This window comes from Colossoma macropomum, unplaced genomic scaffold, assembly GCF_904425465.1.
Source record: "Colossoma macropomum unplaced genomic scaffold, Colossoma_macropomum, whole genome shotgun sequence".
Taxonomy (NCBI): Eukaryota; Metazoa; Chordata; class Actinopteri; order Characiformes; family Serrasalmidae; genus Colossoma; species Colossoma macropomum.
Genome location: NW_023494800.1, coordinates 21,053,132 through 21,070,239, shown reverse-complemented (window position 1 = coordinate 21,070,239; position 17,108 = coordinate 21,053,132). Strand labels below are relative to the sequence as shown.

General features: G+C 39.3%; 2 protein-coding genes and 1 non-coding gene across 5 annotated transcripts; all 3 read left to right on the top strand.

The window, feature by feature from the left end:
• Positions 1-2,081: 2,081 nt before the first annotated feature.
• Positions 2,082-2,154, top strand: trnav-cac. The gene has a single exon. It is a non-coding gene; the product is annotated as a tRNA-Val (tRNA).
• Positions 2,155-2,887: 733 nt separating this feature from the next.
• Positions 2,888-7,328, top strand: LOC118819904 (receptor of activated protein C kinase 1). Its single transcript, XM_036587903.1, has 8 exons — positions 2,888-3,114; positions 3,669-3,840; positions 4,620-4,767; positions 4,885-4,980; positions 5,541-5,651; positions 5,932-6,072; positions 6,843-6,953; positions 7,181-7,328. The coding sequence occupies exons 1-8, from the start codon at positions 3,006-3,008 to the stop codon at positions 7,244-7,246; spliced, it is 954 nt and encodes a 317-aa protein (XP_036443796.1). The 5' UTR covers positions 2,888-3,005; the 3' UTR covers positions 7,247-7,328.
• Positions 7,329-12,288: 4,960 nt separating this feature from the next.
• On the top strand, positions 12,289-16,591 carry LOC118820277 (heterogeneous nuclear ribonucleoprotein A/B-like). Of its 3 annotated transcripts, none has more exons than XM_036588557.1 (9): positions 12,295-12,568; positions 13,085-13,267; positions 14,021-14,189; positions 14,263-14,421; positions 14,504-14,635; positions 14,730-14,823; positions 15,159-15,323; positions 15,417-15,502; positions 15,962-16,591. In XM_036588557.1, the coding sequence occupies exons 2-8, from the start codon at positions 13,098-13,100 to the stop codon at positions 15,485-15,487; spliced, it is 960 nt and encodes a 319-aa protein (XP_036444450.1). In that variant the 5' UTR covers positions 12,295-12,568; positions 13,085-13,097; the 3' UTR covers positions 15,488-15,502; positions 15,962-16,591. The 3 variants fall into 3 exon arrangements, with proteins under 3 accessions (XP_036444451.1, XP_036444450.1, XP_036444449.1); XM_036588556.1 differs by having other exon boundaries at positions 12,296-12,568; positions 13,081-13,267; XM_036588558.1 differs by lacking the exon at positions 15,417-15,502 and having other exon boundaries at positions 12,289-12,568; positions 13,081-13,267.
• Positions 16,592-17,108: the final 517 nt, after the last annotated feature.

Here is a 17,108-nt window from a genome sequence, read left to right as displayed (position 1 = left end):
TCAGTCTCTAGATTGATGATATTCTGAATGAGCCAGTGGATTACGATGATTGGAGATGGAGTTCCATTCCAGAATGGCTAAACTGTCCAGGACTGAGAACGAGGAGAAACAGATGTTGAAAGATGAGGGAGAAAAAGAAAATGAAAGAGAGAACAAAAGCTCTGAATGAAGATCTGAAAGAACAGCAAGAAGAGCACAGAGAAATGTTAAAGGTGGAGAAATGAAGATGTGGATATAGAAGAACAAGATGCTAAATACAGAAGAATGTGAAAAAATGAAGAAAAGTACCACAATAAATCAAAAGAAACTCCACGGTGGCTTTAAGCTTTGGCATCAAACATTTTTTAACAGAGTATCAAATCATGGAGAACGCTGAAAAGCCAGTAGGTAGATATTCAGGCAAAATCTTATAGCTCAAGAAGAAAAAAGCAAATACTAAATAAAAATAATTAATCTCAATAATTCCATTATCAGGCACATATATATTTGCATTATATTTGTAAAATGTGGTTTTAAGAAATGCTAGTGTGTGAGGTTTACACGCTTATGCGAGCAAAATCATTAGGGAGAGGGGCAGGAGAACTTTACTGCTGTAAAATGGTACACAGCTCCCCACTGACCTGCAGGAAGAGGCACTGTATGTACTCTAGTGGTGGGAAAATCGAGACTGAAGTGTTGATACATCTGGTTGTGCCGTTTCTTTTTGAAAATATGTTTTGTTTTCTTTTCGCAGTAAACTGGGTATCTATTTATTTTATACATGTGCAATCCAAAAAGTTAAAAAAACCTTTTTGTACTAGAGTTTATGGTGCTGTTTGATTGGACTGTTGCTGTAAGCAGGGTTGAGCAAAATAAAGTAGTAATGTTTTAATTCCTGAACACACTATTCTAAATGTATTCAGTAATGTATTCCATTACAATACAAAAAGGGAACATATTTAGAACGCATTTAGAATACATGGATAAATCTTTTTATTATTATTATATTATTATTATTATTATTATTATTATTATTGTACTTAATTCACCTTCTCCTTTCTGTAACTGTTAACAGTTTTTTCATGTAATTATTCTGTTAATAGATTTTATGAAAAAAATTGCTTATTATCTAAATGAAATTCTTAAACATTTTCCTGTCTCACCACCTGCTTCAGTCTACTGCTGCTCCCACAATCCCCTGAGCAGGAGTACTGTATGATACTGATATACTGTATAGACACTGATGCTAAATATGTCACTCACGGACATGTCCACTACTAAGGAGATAATTAGTTTGATCATCTCTCGAAAAGAGCTCAGTAACACTGAGATTAATAACTGATCATCACATTGATTTATCAGTCTACTCAGGCTTTAAAAGAGCTCAGTAACACTGAGATTAATACCTGATCACATTGATTTATCAGTCTACTCAGGCTTTAAAAGAGCTCAGTAACACTGAGATTAATAACTGATCACATTTTATTAGTCTACTAGTCTAGTCTAGAGAACTTCAGTTAGTAAAGAAGGTCTTATAGAAAATGGCCAAGGAGTATGTTTGATGCCCGTGATTCTAAATCAAGTTAATAAACAATCATTGATGGTGTTACTTTTGTGATTATGTGTTTTTATTTAATGAGTAAGTATTCTAAAAGTGTTCTCCTAATAATACTAGCTACGTTTACAAAATGTAACTTGGACTGAATACAGATACTTCATTTCTGTATTCTGGATATGTATCCTCAAGACTTCCGTTACATCCCAACCCTGGCTGTGGGTTTGTTACCATTTCGGGGTCATCTTTTTTGTGTTTTCATTTTGAAGGTTGTTAGCAAGTACTAAAGGCTTGTTCTATAGCTGGCGTAGATTTATGAGCACACTTAAGTAAGTGTAAAGTAACCACACTTACTTTACAATGTAAGCATTTAAAACGTATTGCTCTAACTTAGTAAATGAACTCTGTATATTTGTTGTATTGTAGTTTCGAGTCCGAATACTTGTTTCAGAAGCGAGTTTGTGCGCAGGTGCAACGCGCACAATGAAAAGACACTAAACGAGCGCCACCAACTCAACTGGTGGCCAAAGACGTTTCATGCTACCGCGTTTCCGTAGTGTAGTGGTTATCACGTTCGCCTCACACGCGAAAGGTCCCCGGTTCGAAACCGGGCGGAAACAGGGTTAAACTTATGTTATTCCTTCAGTCAACAATTTTTTAAATCTTTTGGTTGGAATCTTATCATGACAGAACGGGCATGCATTTACTGACAGGAGTGAAATGTAATAGCAGTGAGGGTCACACATCAGTTCGAGTACAGTGAGATTAGTAGAACTAACGTCAGTAACTTCTGTGCACTCAGGTAAAATTTTAATAAATGTGTATTTTTCTGATTTTTTAAACTATGATACTTCTGCTCACATATATGTATGACAAAAGTACGTTTTACTCACACTTTAGTCAACGTTTAGTTAATAAGTCTATTTTTCTGCTTATTTATTTATTTTTGTTCATCTCACCACCAAGACTGCTTTGTCCCTGGTCACACCGTAGACTGTGTGGGTCACTCCTCTGACTTCTTAAGTTTATCATTTATTGTATTAAGGGAAGAGAGCCTAAAACAATCAGTTCATATGCTGAGATGCTTTTGATCAGGTACTTTTACTGTAGTTGTAGTTTTTTGTCTTTTTTAAATGTGCTTTAACTTTTAATTGAGTTATTATTTGATAGCAGTAACGTTCACTGTAACAAACAGAAACTGTGAATCAGTTTTCAAGACGAATTAAATTCAAACGTAGTTCTCTCTATTTTTAATCTAGCTCGTTAGTGTTCAAGCGAATGAAATCCGGCCGCTTTCAAAAAATCCTACAACTCCCAGAATGCAACAGCTCGGCCTCTTGTGTTAAGATTTGTTTCCGGTGGCTTGGCGGTCCTTTTCCTGTGCCTAAATCGTTGAGTAGCTAGGCTGCTGTAGCCCTCCGACTCAATCTAAAGCCATCCACCTTAAAAGGCACGGTGTAAACTAGCCAAAATGACCGAGCAGATGACCCTAAGGGGGACCCTAAAGGGCCACAGCGGTTGGGTGACCCAAATCGCCACAACGCCTCAGTTTCCAGACATGATTCTCTCTGCCTCCAGAGGTAAGCGGTCCGCGCCATGTCACTGTGCCGGCTAGTGGATGTGGCAGAGCGCTGAGCTCTCACTGCTTATAAGCTGCAGGCAAAACTACAAACAAGTTATAAAATCACCGTAAACCGCTGTTTTAACGTGCAGTTCCCAGTACACGACTTATAATTGACAGTTGTTGTCGAAATGCCAACTTAAAGCCAAAGGTAACTCAGTTCAGTGCCCACTGAATGGTAGACTCTGATTCTCTGCTGATTTCCAGAGGAGGTTCAGTTACAATTATCTGGTTTGCTTTAAACGGTATTTTCCTAAACTCGAGATTAAAATGTGTGCCAGTTTTTGACGTCTCCAGTGCTGTGGTACACACGTCTCATCCTGTTGATTGACTTTTCCTTTGCTTATTGTGCGACAGCTTGTATGGTAGGGTGGTCTTGCCAAGTTTGCCAAGAGGCAGGTGGACTTAACGTAAAAAAAACTACAATAAAGGTATTTTAGTTGTAGTATTCATAGCAAGGAATGAGCGGCATGAGCAAGACATTTAGCTTCTCCTCTTCTTTCTCTTTTGCAGACAAGACCATCATCATGTGGAAGCTGACCCGTGATGAGACTAACTATGGTGTCCCCCAGCGTGCCCTGCGTGGACACTCACACTTTGTCAGTGATGTGGTCATCTCCTCAGACGGGCAGTTTGCTCTCTCTGGGTCCTGGGATGGCACACTCCGGCTCTGGGATCTCACCACGTGAGTTTTATCCAGAGAAGGGGCTCACTGAGTCAAGACCACAGGAACCAACACAAAGTCTACCCTCTTTCTGTAGTCTCTTGCTTGGCTGCAAGATCAAAATTAGTTAAAGAAGTCTGGGGTGCTATACAGCAGTTGGGTGTTGAAGTGAATGCAGTGGTTTCCTGCACTTCTGTTTGTGGGCTGTGCCTGGAATAGGGTCCATTAGCAAGGACTATTTCCTCCCTGTAAAATCCAAATTTCTAAATTTCACATTGGTAGCTTTTCAGAAGGAGGAAAAAATGTTCAGTTTTAATGAAAGTTAATATAACAAGATTTAATTTAAAATTTTGTATTAATCTCCTTTTGGAATGGGGACCTTTGACTTTTTGCAGAACCTCAGTGTCTCCTATAGGACTTTGAGAGAGAATTCAAGAGGTCAAGTTCCATCATTGCTGATTGCTGTCAGTAAAAACATTCTATTCCTTAAATGATTTATAAGAGAAAGAAGGACTTTCGTAAACGTATTGTATGTTGTTGTACTGCAATTTTATTCCAAATAATTATGGTCCATTTTATTGGTCCATTCATCTTAAAATTTTGCACAAAATAAAGGGCAGCTGGTCATTACAGTGTATTAAAAAAAAACATACATTAGATATAAAATTTTTGTCCTCACAGTGACTGTGGTTCCTCCCTTTTGTGAAAGTTTCAGGGAATGCATGTCCTGAATATGGCCTGAAAGTACAATCAGGAGTGTGCAGCTATTCTCTCTTATTTGTTGAGTTACCTTCCTTTAGGGGAACCACAACCCGTCGTTTTGTTGGACACACCAAGGATGTGCTGAGTGTTGCCTTCTCTGCTGATAACCGTCAGATCGTGTCTGGCTCCCGGGACAAGACCATCAAGCTGTGGAACACTCTGGGTGTCTGCAAGTACACCATTCAGGTCAGAACCACAAAGCTTAACAGACTGTATTAAATCTTGTAAATCAGTCTCAGGTTTAAGTGCAGCTGACCCAGATTCAGGTGGGTCTCAGAGCTCTAAAAGTGCATGTGTCCACAGGATGAGGGCCACACAGAGTGGGTGTCCTGTGTGCGCTTCTCCCCCAACAGCAGCAACCCCATCATCGTCTCCTGCGGCTGGGACAAGATGGTCAAGGTGAGTGCAAACGGGTGGGCAGTGTGATATTATATTGTATTGTGATAAATTATATCATAGTATGCTTTTTTGATGTCGTGGTCATCGCCAGTGTATAGAGCAATGATCAACTGCATGTTTCATTATGTAACATATGAATAGAAGTATAAATATTAGCGTATTTACTTATGCATGTTGGACAGATTGTTGTGCTTGCATGAGAGCAGGTATTGCACTAAATGATGTGAGGTGGTTTAAAACACAGTATGTAATGAAATGTGGAACTACTGTCCCAACTTATCAAGCTTCAAAGACTAAATATTATGATGCATATCATATATTGTTTGACACATCACTAAGTACAAGCTTATGCCAGCTTCTCAAAACAGTATACAGAGAGTTAAAAAAAGGTGTCAAATTGTATAAGTGTGGTAGACCGTTGGTGAACTTCAGAGCAAAGTGATATTATAGGAATATGTTGCTATTTGTGATTTGGTGATAGAAAAATGTTGATTTCAATGTTGGGTGTCTTTTCTAGTTTTGTAGCTTCTTAACACTGCAGTTGTGGTCTTTCCCCTCAGGTGTGGAACCTGGCCAACTGCAAGCTGAAGACCAACCACATTGGTCACACTGGCTTCCTGAACACGGTCACTGTTTCCCCTGATGGATCTCTGTGTGCTTCTGGTGGAAAGGTAATGCTGTTCTTTAACCACTGATGTTATTGCCTTTACTTTTGTCTGTAGTCTTCATGTAGAGGGTGTGCTGAGAACAGGTGCAAATTACCACCACTGATCTTTGGAAAGTCTGTGCGTGTTTTATTTTTTTTATTTATTTTTTTCTCATCTCTATCTTCCTCTCCCTCCTGATGATTTTGGAGCCTTTGGTGTTTGGTTTACAATATGTACCATCAGTTAAGCCTTTTTTAGCTTAGTTTTTAACAGTGTTAGGACTGATGTGTGTTGTCTCCTGTAGGATGGGCAGGCCATGCTGTGGGATCTGAATGAAGGCAAGCACCTGTACACTCTGGATGGTGGTGACATCATCAACGCCCTCTGTTTCAGCCCTAACCGATACTGGCTCTGTGCAGCCACCGGCCCCTCCATCAAGATCTGGGTACTGGCATCTGTCACTATTGTTTTGGGTTCCTGTCTGATCACATTGTTACTGGACCTGCGTTTCAAAGATTGTTTTGTTTTAACTTGGTTATTTTGGTTAGTTTTAAGTGCTCATTGCATTCAACATTAGCTTCAGTTTTGCTGTGTTCCACAAATCTTACATAGTTAGAGTTTTTGTGTAAAACAGCATTTTGGCAGTCCAGTCATTTCCATCCATGAAATTGTGGTTACATTATTTACAGTCTTCAGCTGAATGTTCCATTTGGCTCATATTTGCTTCTCAAGGCCAATATTAAGCCTCTCTTTCATATTGAGTGGTGGGAGCTAGCTTGAAAGATGTTGCACATCAATGCTGTGCCCACAGACTAGTTAAGTCACTGTTTGAAAATGTTGCAGAGTGGGGTAGTATCAGTGGTCTTGACCAATGAGGCAAAATTCACTCTGTCCTCAGTTCACCTTGTCCCCAATCCGTCCCTTTTTCCTACCCTTAAGAATTCCTATTTTTGGTCTCCTTTTGTTTTAGCCTCTTGCTGTCTTCCTCGTTAAATGCTGACATTTAAAACTAGGACAAACTTACGTATGAGTGAGTTATTTTTTCAGGGTCTGGACACTCTTAAACCATTATCATGTTAACTTTATCCTGCTTCTAAGGGACAGTGTCTGAAAGGTTTTCTTGAATTTCATCAGTTGCTGCTGTTAGCAGTATGCATTAGCTTTTTTTTTTCTTTCTCCCTAACCTGTTGTGCTGCTGGTGATTTCCCTCTGCAGGATCTGGAGGGGAAGATCATTGTTGATGAGCTGAGGCAGGAGGTGATCAGCACCAGCAGCAAGGCTGAGCCTCCTCAGTGCACTTCCCTGGCCTGGTCTGCTGATGGACAGGTAAGAACTCACACAGGACTCTGTGCTTTGAAGTGATGTGTGTGAGCGTGTGCTGGAGTGTGTGTGGCACTTGGTCTTGCTGTTGTGGGCAGTGGATACTTGAGTGAAAACGTGGGCTTAAACGTTTAGAACGTTTTATTAGTATATGGTTAAATGTAAATAAAGGTTCTTGGTTGAGCTCTTGAGCGTATGTATTAAACATATTGTTTCATATTTGTTTTTCTCAGACTCTATTTGCTGGCTACACTGACAACCTCATCAGAGTGTGGCAGGTTACCATTGGAACCCGGTAGACACCTTAAGTCCAAGAATAAAATGCTAAGAATGGAACTTGGATAAAAACGAATAAAGTAATAAAAATCGGATCATTTGGTATCTTGTTATCTTTAGTGTTCCTTTTTCTGTTGTCCTGTTAATGTTATCTTTTATTGCTAACTGATAAAATGTCTTGTTTTTGTTCTACTTCAGAGGAAGTGATTTCTTTATTTGCTTAGTTTGGGTCCATACACCCTGAGTGAGTGTAGGGGCTGCTGAGCACGTGCGCTTGAACACTCGGAAGAACAAAAAAAATGAATGGATGGGATGAAATTGTACTGTGTGTGTATGTGTGTGAGAGAGAGCTAGAGAGTGGAAAAATGGCACTTTTCACAGCTGAAATTAGTTTTTGTTACAGTTGCTAAAAAGCATTTTTCAGGACCATGCTCACTTTTTCAATACTCTTCACCCACCTCTGCAGAAATACAGTTCATCACAACAGTTCAGTTTATGCTCAAAATTAGGGCTGCAAAAACTAATCAATGTTATCAGTAATAAAGAAAATCATAGGCAGTGAATTGTCAATTACTTTGATGTTTGTGTGCCTTCCCCATTTTCATTACCTCACAAATAGGGAAAATGCAGATGGCAGAGACTATTGTTCCGGATGGAGATACACAATATGGGGATCATATTGTATTGACAGGTAGTTGATTAAAAAGAAAACATTTCCATCAGACAGATGTTTGAACTTCACCAGTATTTCAGTCTGATATTTGATGAGTTATTGTACTCCAAAAACAGTAGTATGTTTAGGTGATGCTGGATTGCTGTGTACAGTATGTGCATTTATTCATTTTTCCTGCAGTTGTAACTCTGCAACTGTCAGTCAAATTTATCTGTAATGCTAATCCAGGTGGATCTAATCCTAATTTCTACATTTTATTAATGTTTATGTATCTGCAGATATGTACATGATATCTGCATTGGACCATGATTTCTAATAGCAGTGCATCCCTAGTTCGGGATTAAGTATGACTCAAGTTAAAAAATTAGGGCAACATTTCACTTTAACGTGATCTAGAAGTATAATTTTCTGTAAAATGTGAAAAACTGAGCTTACCCGGCAAGCCTGTGGCATTGTCATGGCTGGGCAGCTAAAGAAAACACATTCAACCACAACCAAAGCCGTAATGAACCAATTTAATTGATTATGGAAGTTGTCATTAGTTGCAGCCCTATTCAAAATGCTCTACAAATTCAGCAAATTCCATCAAAACATGAACACTGGAGTTCTTGTAACAAGAATACTTTATTAGTCATAGCATAAGAAACACTAACAGCTGTCAGCATTAAGATGGATTCAGTATTTTTATGATTTATTACAATATAGATTTACACATTTTCAAATGCTCATTATATCAGAAATCATTAAAAACAGAATAGTATGTCTGTACTATATATGAACAAATGAAGTGATTTGAAATATAAATCCAACTAATTACTTTCAATAGTTTAGCAAAGAAGAGATGTCCCTGATACAGCTAATGTTTAGCCTAACTGGTCTGTATCACTTGTCCACAAATGCCCATCCACACTTAATGCATATAAGGTTCTGGGCCCATAATGGACCATCTGCGGTCAACAAAGTAACTTCAGAAGTGGTACCTTTTTATATGGTGAACACTTGGGTAGGGTTTCAGCTCGAATGGAAGACAGTTGTGATTTGCCTATTTAGACATTCAAACAGCAGTTTGTCTCCACAACCATTATTATTTTTCTGAGCTTTGATTGTTGTCCGGTATATCATTTGTGACTTTGCAGATTGATATCCACTTTGTTTTCATGTTAGGCTTTGGAGTTCTTTTATAGTAGTGTATTTAAGCATTTGCAGTTTGACCTCTAGATGTTATACAGTTGAGAATGAGTAAGAAGTGAATGAAAGAATTTTATAAATTATGTTAATTGAATGCATTTGTTTTCTAGCAAGGAAAATCAGATAGTGATAGTTTGTTAGCAAGTGTTAACTTTAATTTTTTGACCCATTTTTACTCTGTTTCTAACTCAAAGTTGAAGATTCCCACCTACTGTCTTGTTCTCTTGATCACATGACAGCTACCAACCTGTAAGGAACGAGGTGCTTGCTCTCCAAGCCAAATAAGCCAAATGAGGCTTTAACTGCCTCACCTTAATGTCCTTGCAGGAGAGCGCTGACCGTTCACCAATGCCCACTATGGGCATCACTCTGGTGATAGAGAGGAAGAGCTGAGCCTTCTTTCATGTCAACCTTAAAAGACCTTTTTTTACCTTGTTAGCTTATGTGCTTGGTCATACTAAGCATAATTTTACCCAATAATCACCTCCATTTCCCACCAACCAAGCAAAAATGTTCTAGCTCAGAGACCTCCCTGATTTTTTTTTCCACTTTTCGTTTAGAAGTACTTCACGGTACAGAAGGGAGGTTTATGATTTTTGATTCACGCTGACTGTAAATGTGCTGTAGTGAAGTGTTCAGACAGGCAGTAAGCCTGATCTAGGCTGTCTGTGGGGTGGATTTCTTAGTTTAGCTTTTGCTTTTTGTGGTCAAATAACCCAAAAATGGCACTTTGGCTTAAACATACAAAGTCTGTAATGAAGATGCTCTGAAAATCTAATGACAAAATGAGCAGTATGAAAAATGATTCTCCACTTATGTTATTTTCTTTTGTTATTTGTTTAAAATGTACATGGTAATATCATTGTTATGATGTAAATGTACCAAATTTAGCCAGATGGCTAATTTCCATCTGCAGGTTGATATTAATATTAAAATAAGCAATGCTTCTCACATACACAAAAATCACAAGGCAATATTATAAAAAAAAAAAAAACAGTTACATTTAACTTGCTTCTGGCATCTTCTGGCTTTTTCATTTAAACCATACCTTAAGCTACATTTAATTAATAGTGCCATAAAATATGGAAATACATTTTTTCTTAATAATTTTCTACGTTTTTTTTTTTCTTTTATCTTCATCACATCCATTTGTTCTGATATGTTGCTGACATGTAACTTACCAAAATGTATTGTTACATATGAATGTGAACATAATCTTGTTTAATCAAAGATCTATCTTTGGAAAATAGGCAAGTCATCTTTACACCTGCCGTTAACATACGTGTCGGGTGAACCATAATCAGCTGTGTAATCATAGCAGAGACACAATCAGCTGCATGAAGCTTAACTGGTCTTCTCTCTCGTTTGTTTAAAAGTTATTAGCAGTCCAAACACATCAGAGATACATGGAAATGCCAGGAGTGAATGGCTTCATGTCTCGTCCACTTGTGATCAGTTCACTCGAGACATACATCAAGCTGCAAATGCTCAGAGGTTAATCCCAAGAGTGAACAGAGCCATATTTGCCGACTTGATTAAGTGAAGTATATTAGATTTACACTAAACAAGTCTTCCTTTCTTAAAAATGCATTTACCGTTTTGCCTTTGTCGCCTTTGTTTTGTTCTACATCCTCTTTCCATATATGCTGCCATTGGCACTGCAGTTTAGTCCAAGACTAGGCTTGATCTGTGTCCAGGATTCATGCCCTAGGTGTTCTTTCAGAAATTATCTGACAGTGTGATCACAGGTTTAATAACTTCCAACAGTGTTGGAGCTTCAATGTAGCAAAAATGCTGGCTTTGTTTAGAAAGATGGTCAGATCTAGACTGTCTGCTTTTTTAACATTTTTTTGTTTTTTCACCATCCAAATGTCTGCACATTTTCTTAATATCTGAATAGCAGAAAGATCCCACAGAACTTGATTTGAGTTGCCTTTTGATGCCTTTACATGCCAGTAAATGCTAATAGGCCTACTGCCTGTCTGAACACTTCACACATACAGTCCACTGAAGAAGGCAGTCACATACAGTCAGTCAAATACAGTTTGAGCTGTGTGTGAATACTGCCCAAGGCTATGCAGACATCAAGCTGCAAATGCTCAGATGTGTTTTTCTTTCCCCCATGTGGGTTTGTGTGTTCAGGCAAGCTGTTTTATTTTCTATAACTGTGTTCCAGGCTCTTACCTAAACATTTTATTCAGGCTATAGTATGTTTTATCTCTGTGAGTAGAACACCATTGTAAATACAAAAATGATTGTATAGAGAAGAGCAGTTCTAACATCTAAATTCTGCACGAGTGAAAGTATGAAACTATTTTTAAAACTGCCTTAAAACACTTCAAACAGCTTAAATATTTCAACAGTAGCTGTTCACAGAAGGCTACTGAGCAGAGACAAACTCACAGGCCCGCTTTATTGGACATAATCAAATTGCAAAGCAACACAGTGATTAGTGGACATTCTATTAATTATGCCATCTAATGCAACAACATTGTTTCAACACCAAAGTTTGCACACAATCAGCACCAACAACAACTCATTCCTGAATCTCTCCTGCCTTTCAGTTCTAGCATTGTTAGTAAATTGTGTGAATTACTATTGGCACTGCAAATAATTTGAAGACTAGACTTAGTCCATGTCTGGGAAACCGCACATAGTCATTTAAATTTTGTGTAAAACAATCATTGAGAATACCAAATTGTTGGACCTTATCAAGATTTGAATTGAATCTTGGTCTTTGTATTGTTAGGCCCCTACTATATTGTAACATAAATACTGATTTACCATTGAAAATCCTTTTTAGTCCAGAATTTGTTTAATCTAGACCAAGTATTGTGAATCAAATTGAGTCTTGGGCCTTGTTTTGTTAGGCCCCTACTAAATAAAATCATAAATGGTGATTTAACATTTAAAAATCCTTTTAGGCTGGAATAAAGTTTGATCTGCATCTGGCACCCTAACCCTCAAACAAAAATCTAAATTTTGATTAGCTTCTGCAGTCTTTTTCATGTTTGATTTTTTGTGTGGAATTGTCTCTTTACAGCTTTGTATGATTAACTGAGTGAGACCACATTCCTTTTTTATTGTTTACAATATTAGTGTGACATAATCTGAATGTATTTTGGCTTCAGCAGGTCCAACACTGGCGCTTGTATGTGCAGGTTTTGTATGTATATCGTGCTGAACAGAAGTATATTATGTAGCTCTTGCTGAGTGAAAACACTGTAAATCCTCGACTCAGCTGGAACATCTTGTGCTCGTGTGAACTCACGGTTTGGACAGGAGAAAGAAGTGCGCTTGAAAAAAAGGGAACAGCGGGACTAACCAATGGGATGACAGTTCCATTGCGGTGAACTCCTGTCCGTCAAATCAGATGGTGTTTTATTGAGCGGCTTTTCATCCGGCGCTATAAAAGCTGCCACGAGACGGCGATGTGAGCGAGAGTCCATCTTGAGGAGCAGTCGCAGCTCGGGACGCGCAGACGGTAAGCCGGCACCGGGTTTCAGTCTGATTAGCTCATGCAGAATTGTGTGGTTAGCGGAATGTATTTTGGAGATTAGATCCGGGCTGCATGTTCTCATTCATGTTTTCGGCATAAACAGTGAGTCTGGACCGCGTAGCCTAGCGGTTCAGTCTGCTCCCGGTTAGCTAGCTAACATTTAGCATTGTTTAGCTGTATCTAGCATGTTGCTAACGAGCCGCCGGTCCTGTACCAGGCTGGGAGACGTAAATGATAACTACCTGCGTTTGTATTTAGCCTAGCGAAGGGTTAGAGCTTCGCACAGTCTTATTGACTTATGAAAATAACAAATTGACATCTAATTTAAGGAGCCTGTCGTTTTTAAGAAGTTCTGTCACTGAAAGTGTCATCCGGCTGTGCAGCGCTAGTGTGTAACGTTAGATCACACCCATTTACCGACACGCGTGCTACCAACCCCGCAGGGTGAAGGGGCTCTCTAAAATCTGTAAACCTTGCTGTTTCTTTTGCACTGAAAGGCAGCAAGACACTCGAAATGGCCGACGCTGAGCAGCAGTTTATGGAAACCTCCGAGAACGGCAACGGAGAGGAGCTGAACGGCGCCGGGGAGCAGCTCGAGGCGGGCGACGACTCTGCGGCTCAGGATGAGTCTCACAACGGAGATGGAGGACAGATTGACGCCAGCAAGGGCGAGGAGGATGCCGGGTGAGAAACTCATGAAGTCGCCGTTAATAACATTCGGAAGTGCTGTTTTTGTGGGCTTTTGTTCGAGAGGTCTTTGTTGGCGCCATGTGGGTGTATGGGGGATGGGCCAGGCCTGGATGCCTTTCAGCGCCATTGGTGGAACTGCCGTTCATTGTAGCCATTGTGATTGGAGATGGTTTGGAGGTTTCATAAGCATCACTGCAGTGAGTTGGATGGTGAGATGTAACACAGAGAGGTGTAACTACAGTTAGATTTGGTACGATTTTCCAGGTCAGGGTTTGTTTATTCTGCAGGTCTTGTAGTGTGCTTCATAAATTAATTTGGCTGCATAAATTCTGTTTGAAGTCAGGGTTGCAAAGTTTTTGTCCTGGAGTGAAATTGGTCAGTACAGGTGGTCTCTATGTAACGCACAACAGGATAGGATGCATGTAAATGCTTAGGCTGCTCCAGTAAAGGTGAGACCCTTAGTGAAAAGTGGTGTATTGATGCTTCTCTGCACTTTTCAAGTGGCTTTTTATTGTTCTAGACAGCATCGGTCATTACATCCTTAGTAGGTGCCATGGTGTAGCTGTTTGGGTTCTTGACAGTGATCAAAATATGAGTGAGTTGAATAAATGGGTGTGGAGGGGTTCTTTTAACCTTTTTATTGCAAACCTGAGTTCCAACAGCTTTTAAATGCTTTAGGCATATGTTGGTAGTAAATTGTTTGTTTGCCTTGGAATATGCAGTTTAAATTATTGCTTTTTTCTGCAGAAAAATGTTTGTTGGTGGACTTAGCTGGGATACAAGCAAGAAAGATCTAAAGGACTACTTCTCCAAGTTCGGTGAAGTGACGGATTGTACCATCAAAATGGATGCAAACACTGGTCGATCACGTGGGTTTGGATTCATCCTCTTCAAAGAAGCTGCCAGTGTAGAAAAGGTATTTATGGACAGCGTGTGCTTTTGTTGGATATCTTATGCCTTGGCCTGTTTGTAACAAAGATGTGTTACAGGTGTTGCAGCAGAAGGAACACAGACTAGATGGTAGGCACATTGATCCCAAGAAAGCAATGGCAATGAAGAAGGATCCAGTTAAGAAAATATTTGTTGGTGGCCTTAATCCTGAAACAACTGAAGAACAGATTCGGGAGTACTTTGGGGCATTTGGGGAGGTGAGCATTTTTCTAAGCAAACTTTAAACTCTCAATCTCTGCTACATGTATCCATATACTAATGGATGTTTTTCTTTCTCAGATTGAAGCTATTGAATTGCCCACAGATCCAAAGACGAACAAAAGGAGGGGGTTTGTCTTCATTACATATAAGGAAGAATCCCCTGTGAAGAAAATCATGGAAAAGAAATACCATAATGTTAGCGGAAGCAAGGTAATTAAGGACAGCCTTGTGTCCAGTGTAATTACTTGCTGTTAGTTATTGAATGCATTTGTTTTGAAGTAGCCTTTATGCCCTTCTCTTTCAGTGTGAGATTAAAATTGCCCAGCCCAAGGAAGTGTACCAGCAACAGCAGTATGGTGGTCGTGGTGGATATGGAGGACGTGGCAGGGGTCGAGGTGGTAAGTAAAATAACAGGATTATAGTGGTCTTGTATGTGAATTCAGTACTATAAAGCTTGGATTTGCATTTGATCCCACTGATATGGAGTGCCAGTATTTGGACTCTACATAATATGCATAAGTGTAGGAGTCTCTATGCACTGATGTTGGTGAAAAGACTGGATGTACTTGTCCAAGGAAGAATTAATCTCCATTTGCAATTTGTCCAGTGCAGATACTTGGTGTGCAGTTACATTAAACTGCATCAGATCCAGCTTTCACAGAGACTAGTATTAAATGTGTGTACATACCCTACTGGCACTACTTGGTCCTAAGGCTTACTTTCTTCTCCTCAGGCCAAAACCAGAATTGGAACCAGGGATACAACAACTACTGGAACCAGGGCTATGGTGGTCAAGGCTATGGCTATGGTGGTCAGCAAGGCTATGGCAACTATGGGGGTTATGGCAATTATGACTATTCTTCTGGCTACTATGGCTACGGTGGTGGATATGACTACAGTAAGTGAAGACTACCTGCTCTGCTTGCTTGATCACTATGGTTATCTTGTCTTTGCACAGAAGCGCTCAGTCCCTCTTTGTCTCATCTTCCAGACCAGGGCAATACAAGCTATGGAAAAACTCCAAGACGTGGAGGCCACCAGAGTAGCTACAAGCCATACTGATCACGTGTAGTGCAGGTATGCATTTTAGTGTTTCATTTAATGGTCAAATGTAGGCATTAGCTTTTACTGGATTTCATTCAAGTCCCAATAACTCATGTTTTAACTGAATGGAAATTTGTGTTCAATTCCTTGGCAATAATAAAGAAGGGACGTGTAGCAACTCGAGCTTAATTTGGACTTAAATAAAAACTTTATAAAAGATGCATCTCAACTACACTACTTGATCAATAAGGGTTGATGACTGCTCACTTGCTTTTTGGACATGCTTAAGAGATTGGCTCTTACTATTAAATGCAATGGGCTACTTGGCTTTGCACAGCACCTGGTGCCTTTCTACCCCCCCCACCCCCCACCCCCCTCATATTCTAATCAGTCCCTGGCTTCCTACTTTTTATTTTTTGCCATTAAGCATGCCCTATCTTGCTCCCCTATTTTGCATTTAATTGCACTTGCGCATTTCTTTCCACCCCTTAGGCCGTAAGTATTTTCAACCCAAGAACCCATAATGGCGGCAGCAGCAGCAGCAGGAGGTCACTCAAGATGGGACTTTTGGTATGATGGGACTCATGCTCCATTTGTACAGGACAACAAATGAATGGGGAAGCAGTGTCACTTTTCCACACTTTTTTATTTTTTATTTTTATTTTCTTTGTCCACATTTCCAGGCATGGAAGTGTAATTTTTACTGTACTTTTTGGTACCTTTTTTGAATCTAATGTATTGTATGGTTGTATTTTACATGTTGACTGGATTTACAGCATATGAAAATCAGGAGCCACCAGAGCTTTTGAAATAAAACATTTTTGAGTAATTTTTTTCCAGTGTTTCCAGATTTACTATTTCCTGTTGCTGCAAGTTGCATGTCTGCAAACCTGCACCAAGTAAAGGAGGAGTAATAAAGGGATCTAGATCAGTATCATTAAAATGTCTAGTGAATGTCAGCATTTGAATAGTGTTGCATTGGATAAGTTTGTTTATTTTGGATTTCAAGTTAATTTGACTGGCCTGATAAAGATTAAGCTTAAATGGCTTTTCTGCCTTTTCTGAAATCTCATTCCTATAGTGTCATTGACAAATTGTTAGAAATAAACCTTGTTTAATATTTCTGTGCATCTTTTCTGTATTTCTAATTTATTCTGGTTATGGGTTAATGTTACTTGTTAATGCTAGTGTTAATGTTATGCCTGGTTGTTTTTGTTTTTTGAGTACATGCTGACATTACATCTGCTGGACCATTTAACTGTGTTCAAGTTTAGTCATAACTTCATGAGGCATCTTGTCACTAGATAACCAGTTGGCTCACTGGTACTGTTTTTCTAGGCAAGTAATAGTGATGGCAAATCTGTGTTGAAGTTGGCAGTTATGCCAGTAGCCAGTGCTGTAGTGTACATGGAATTACAGTAGCTTCTCATGAGTTGTCACAGTGTGGTGGTTGCACTGTAGTCCTGCTGGTTGTATCAGTTACCTTTCTGTAGTAGGTGCAGTTCAAAATCTACCTCTTCCTGTTTGCATCCTGACTTTAGTTATTGAATGTCAAGGTTATGGTGTTCAATGTTTATCATGGCTAAGAGCAGACCATGGTCTCAACAAATGACCACAGAAATTCACCCTGAATTGTCTT

What these genes read in the sequence shown, in the direction of transcription:
- LOC118819904 (XM_036587903.1), top strand. Translation starts at nt 3,006, where the DNA reads ATGACCGAGCAGATGACCCTAAGGGGGACCCTAAAGGGCCACAGCGGT. An exon ending in GATTCTCTCTGCCTCCAGAG is followed by an intron (nt 3,115 to 3,668) that starts GTAAGCGGTCCG and finishes TCTCTTTTGCAG; the next exon opens with ACAAGACCATCATCATGTGG. An exon ending in GCTGGGACAAGATGGTCAAG is followed by an intron (nt 4,981 to 5,540) that starts GTGAGTGCAAAC and finishes CTTTCCCCTCAG; the next exon opens with GTGTGGAACCTGGCCAACTG.
- LOC118820277 (XM_036588557.1), top strand. Translation starts at nt 13,098, where the DNA reads ATGGCCGACGCTGAGCAGCAGTTTATGGAAACCTCCGAGAACGGCAAC. An exon ending in AAGGGCGAGGAGGATGCCGG is followed by an intron (nt 13,268 to 14,020) that starts GTGAGAAACTCA and finishes TTTTTTCTGCAG; the next exon opens with AAAAATGTTTGTTGGTGGAC. An exon ending in ATAATGTTAGCGGAAGCAAG is followed by an intron (nt 14,636 to 14,729) that starts GTAATTAAGGAC and finishes CTTCTCTTTCAG; the next exon opens with TGTGAGATTAAAATTGCCCA.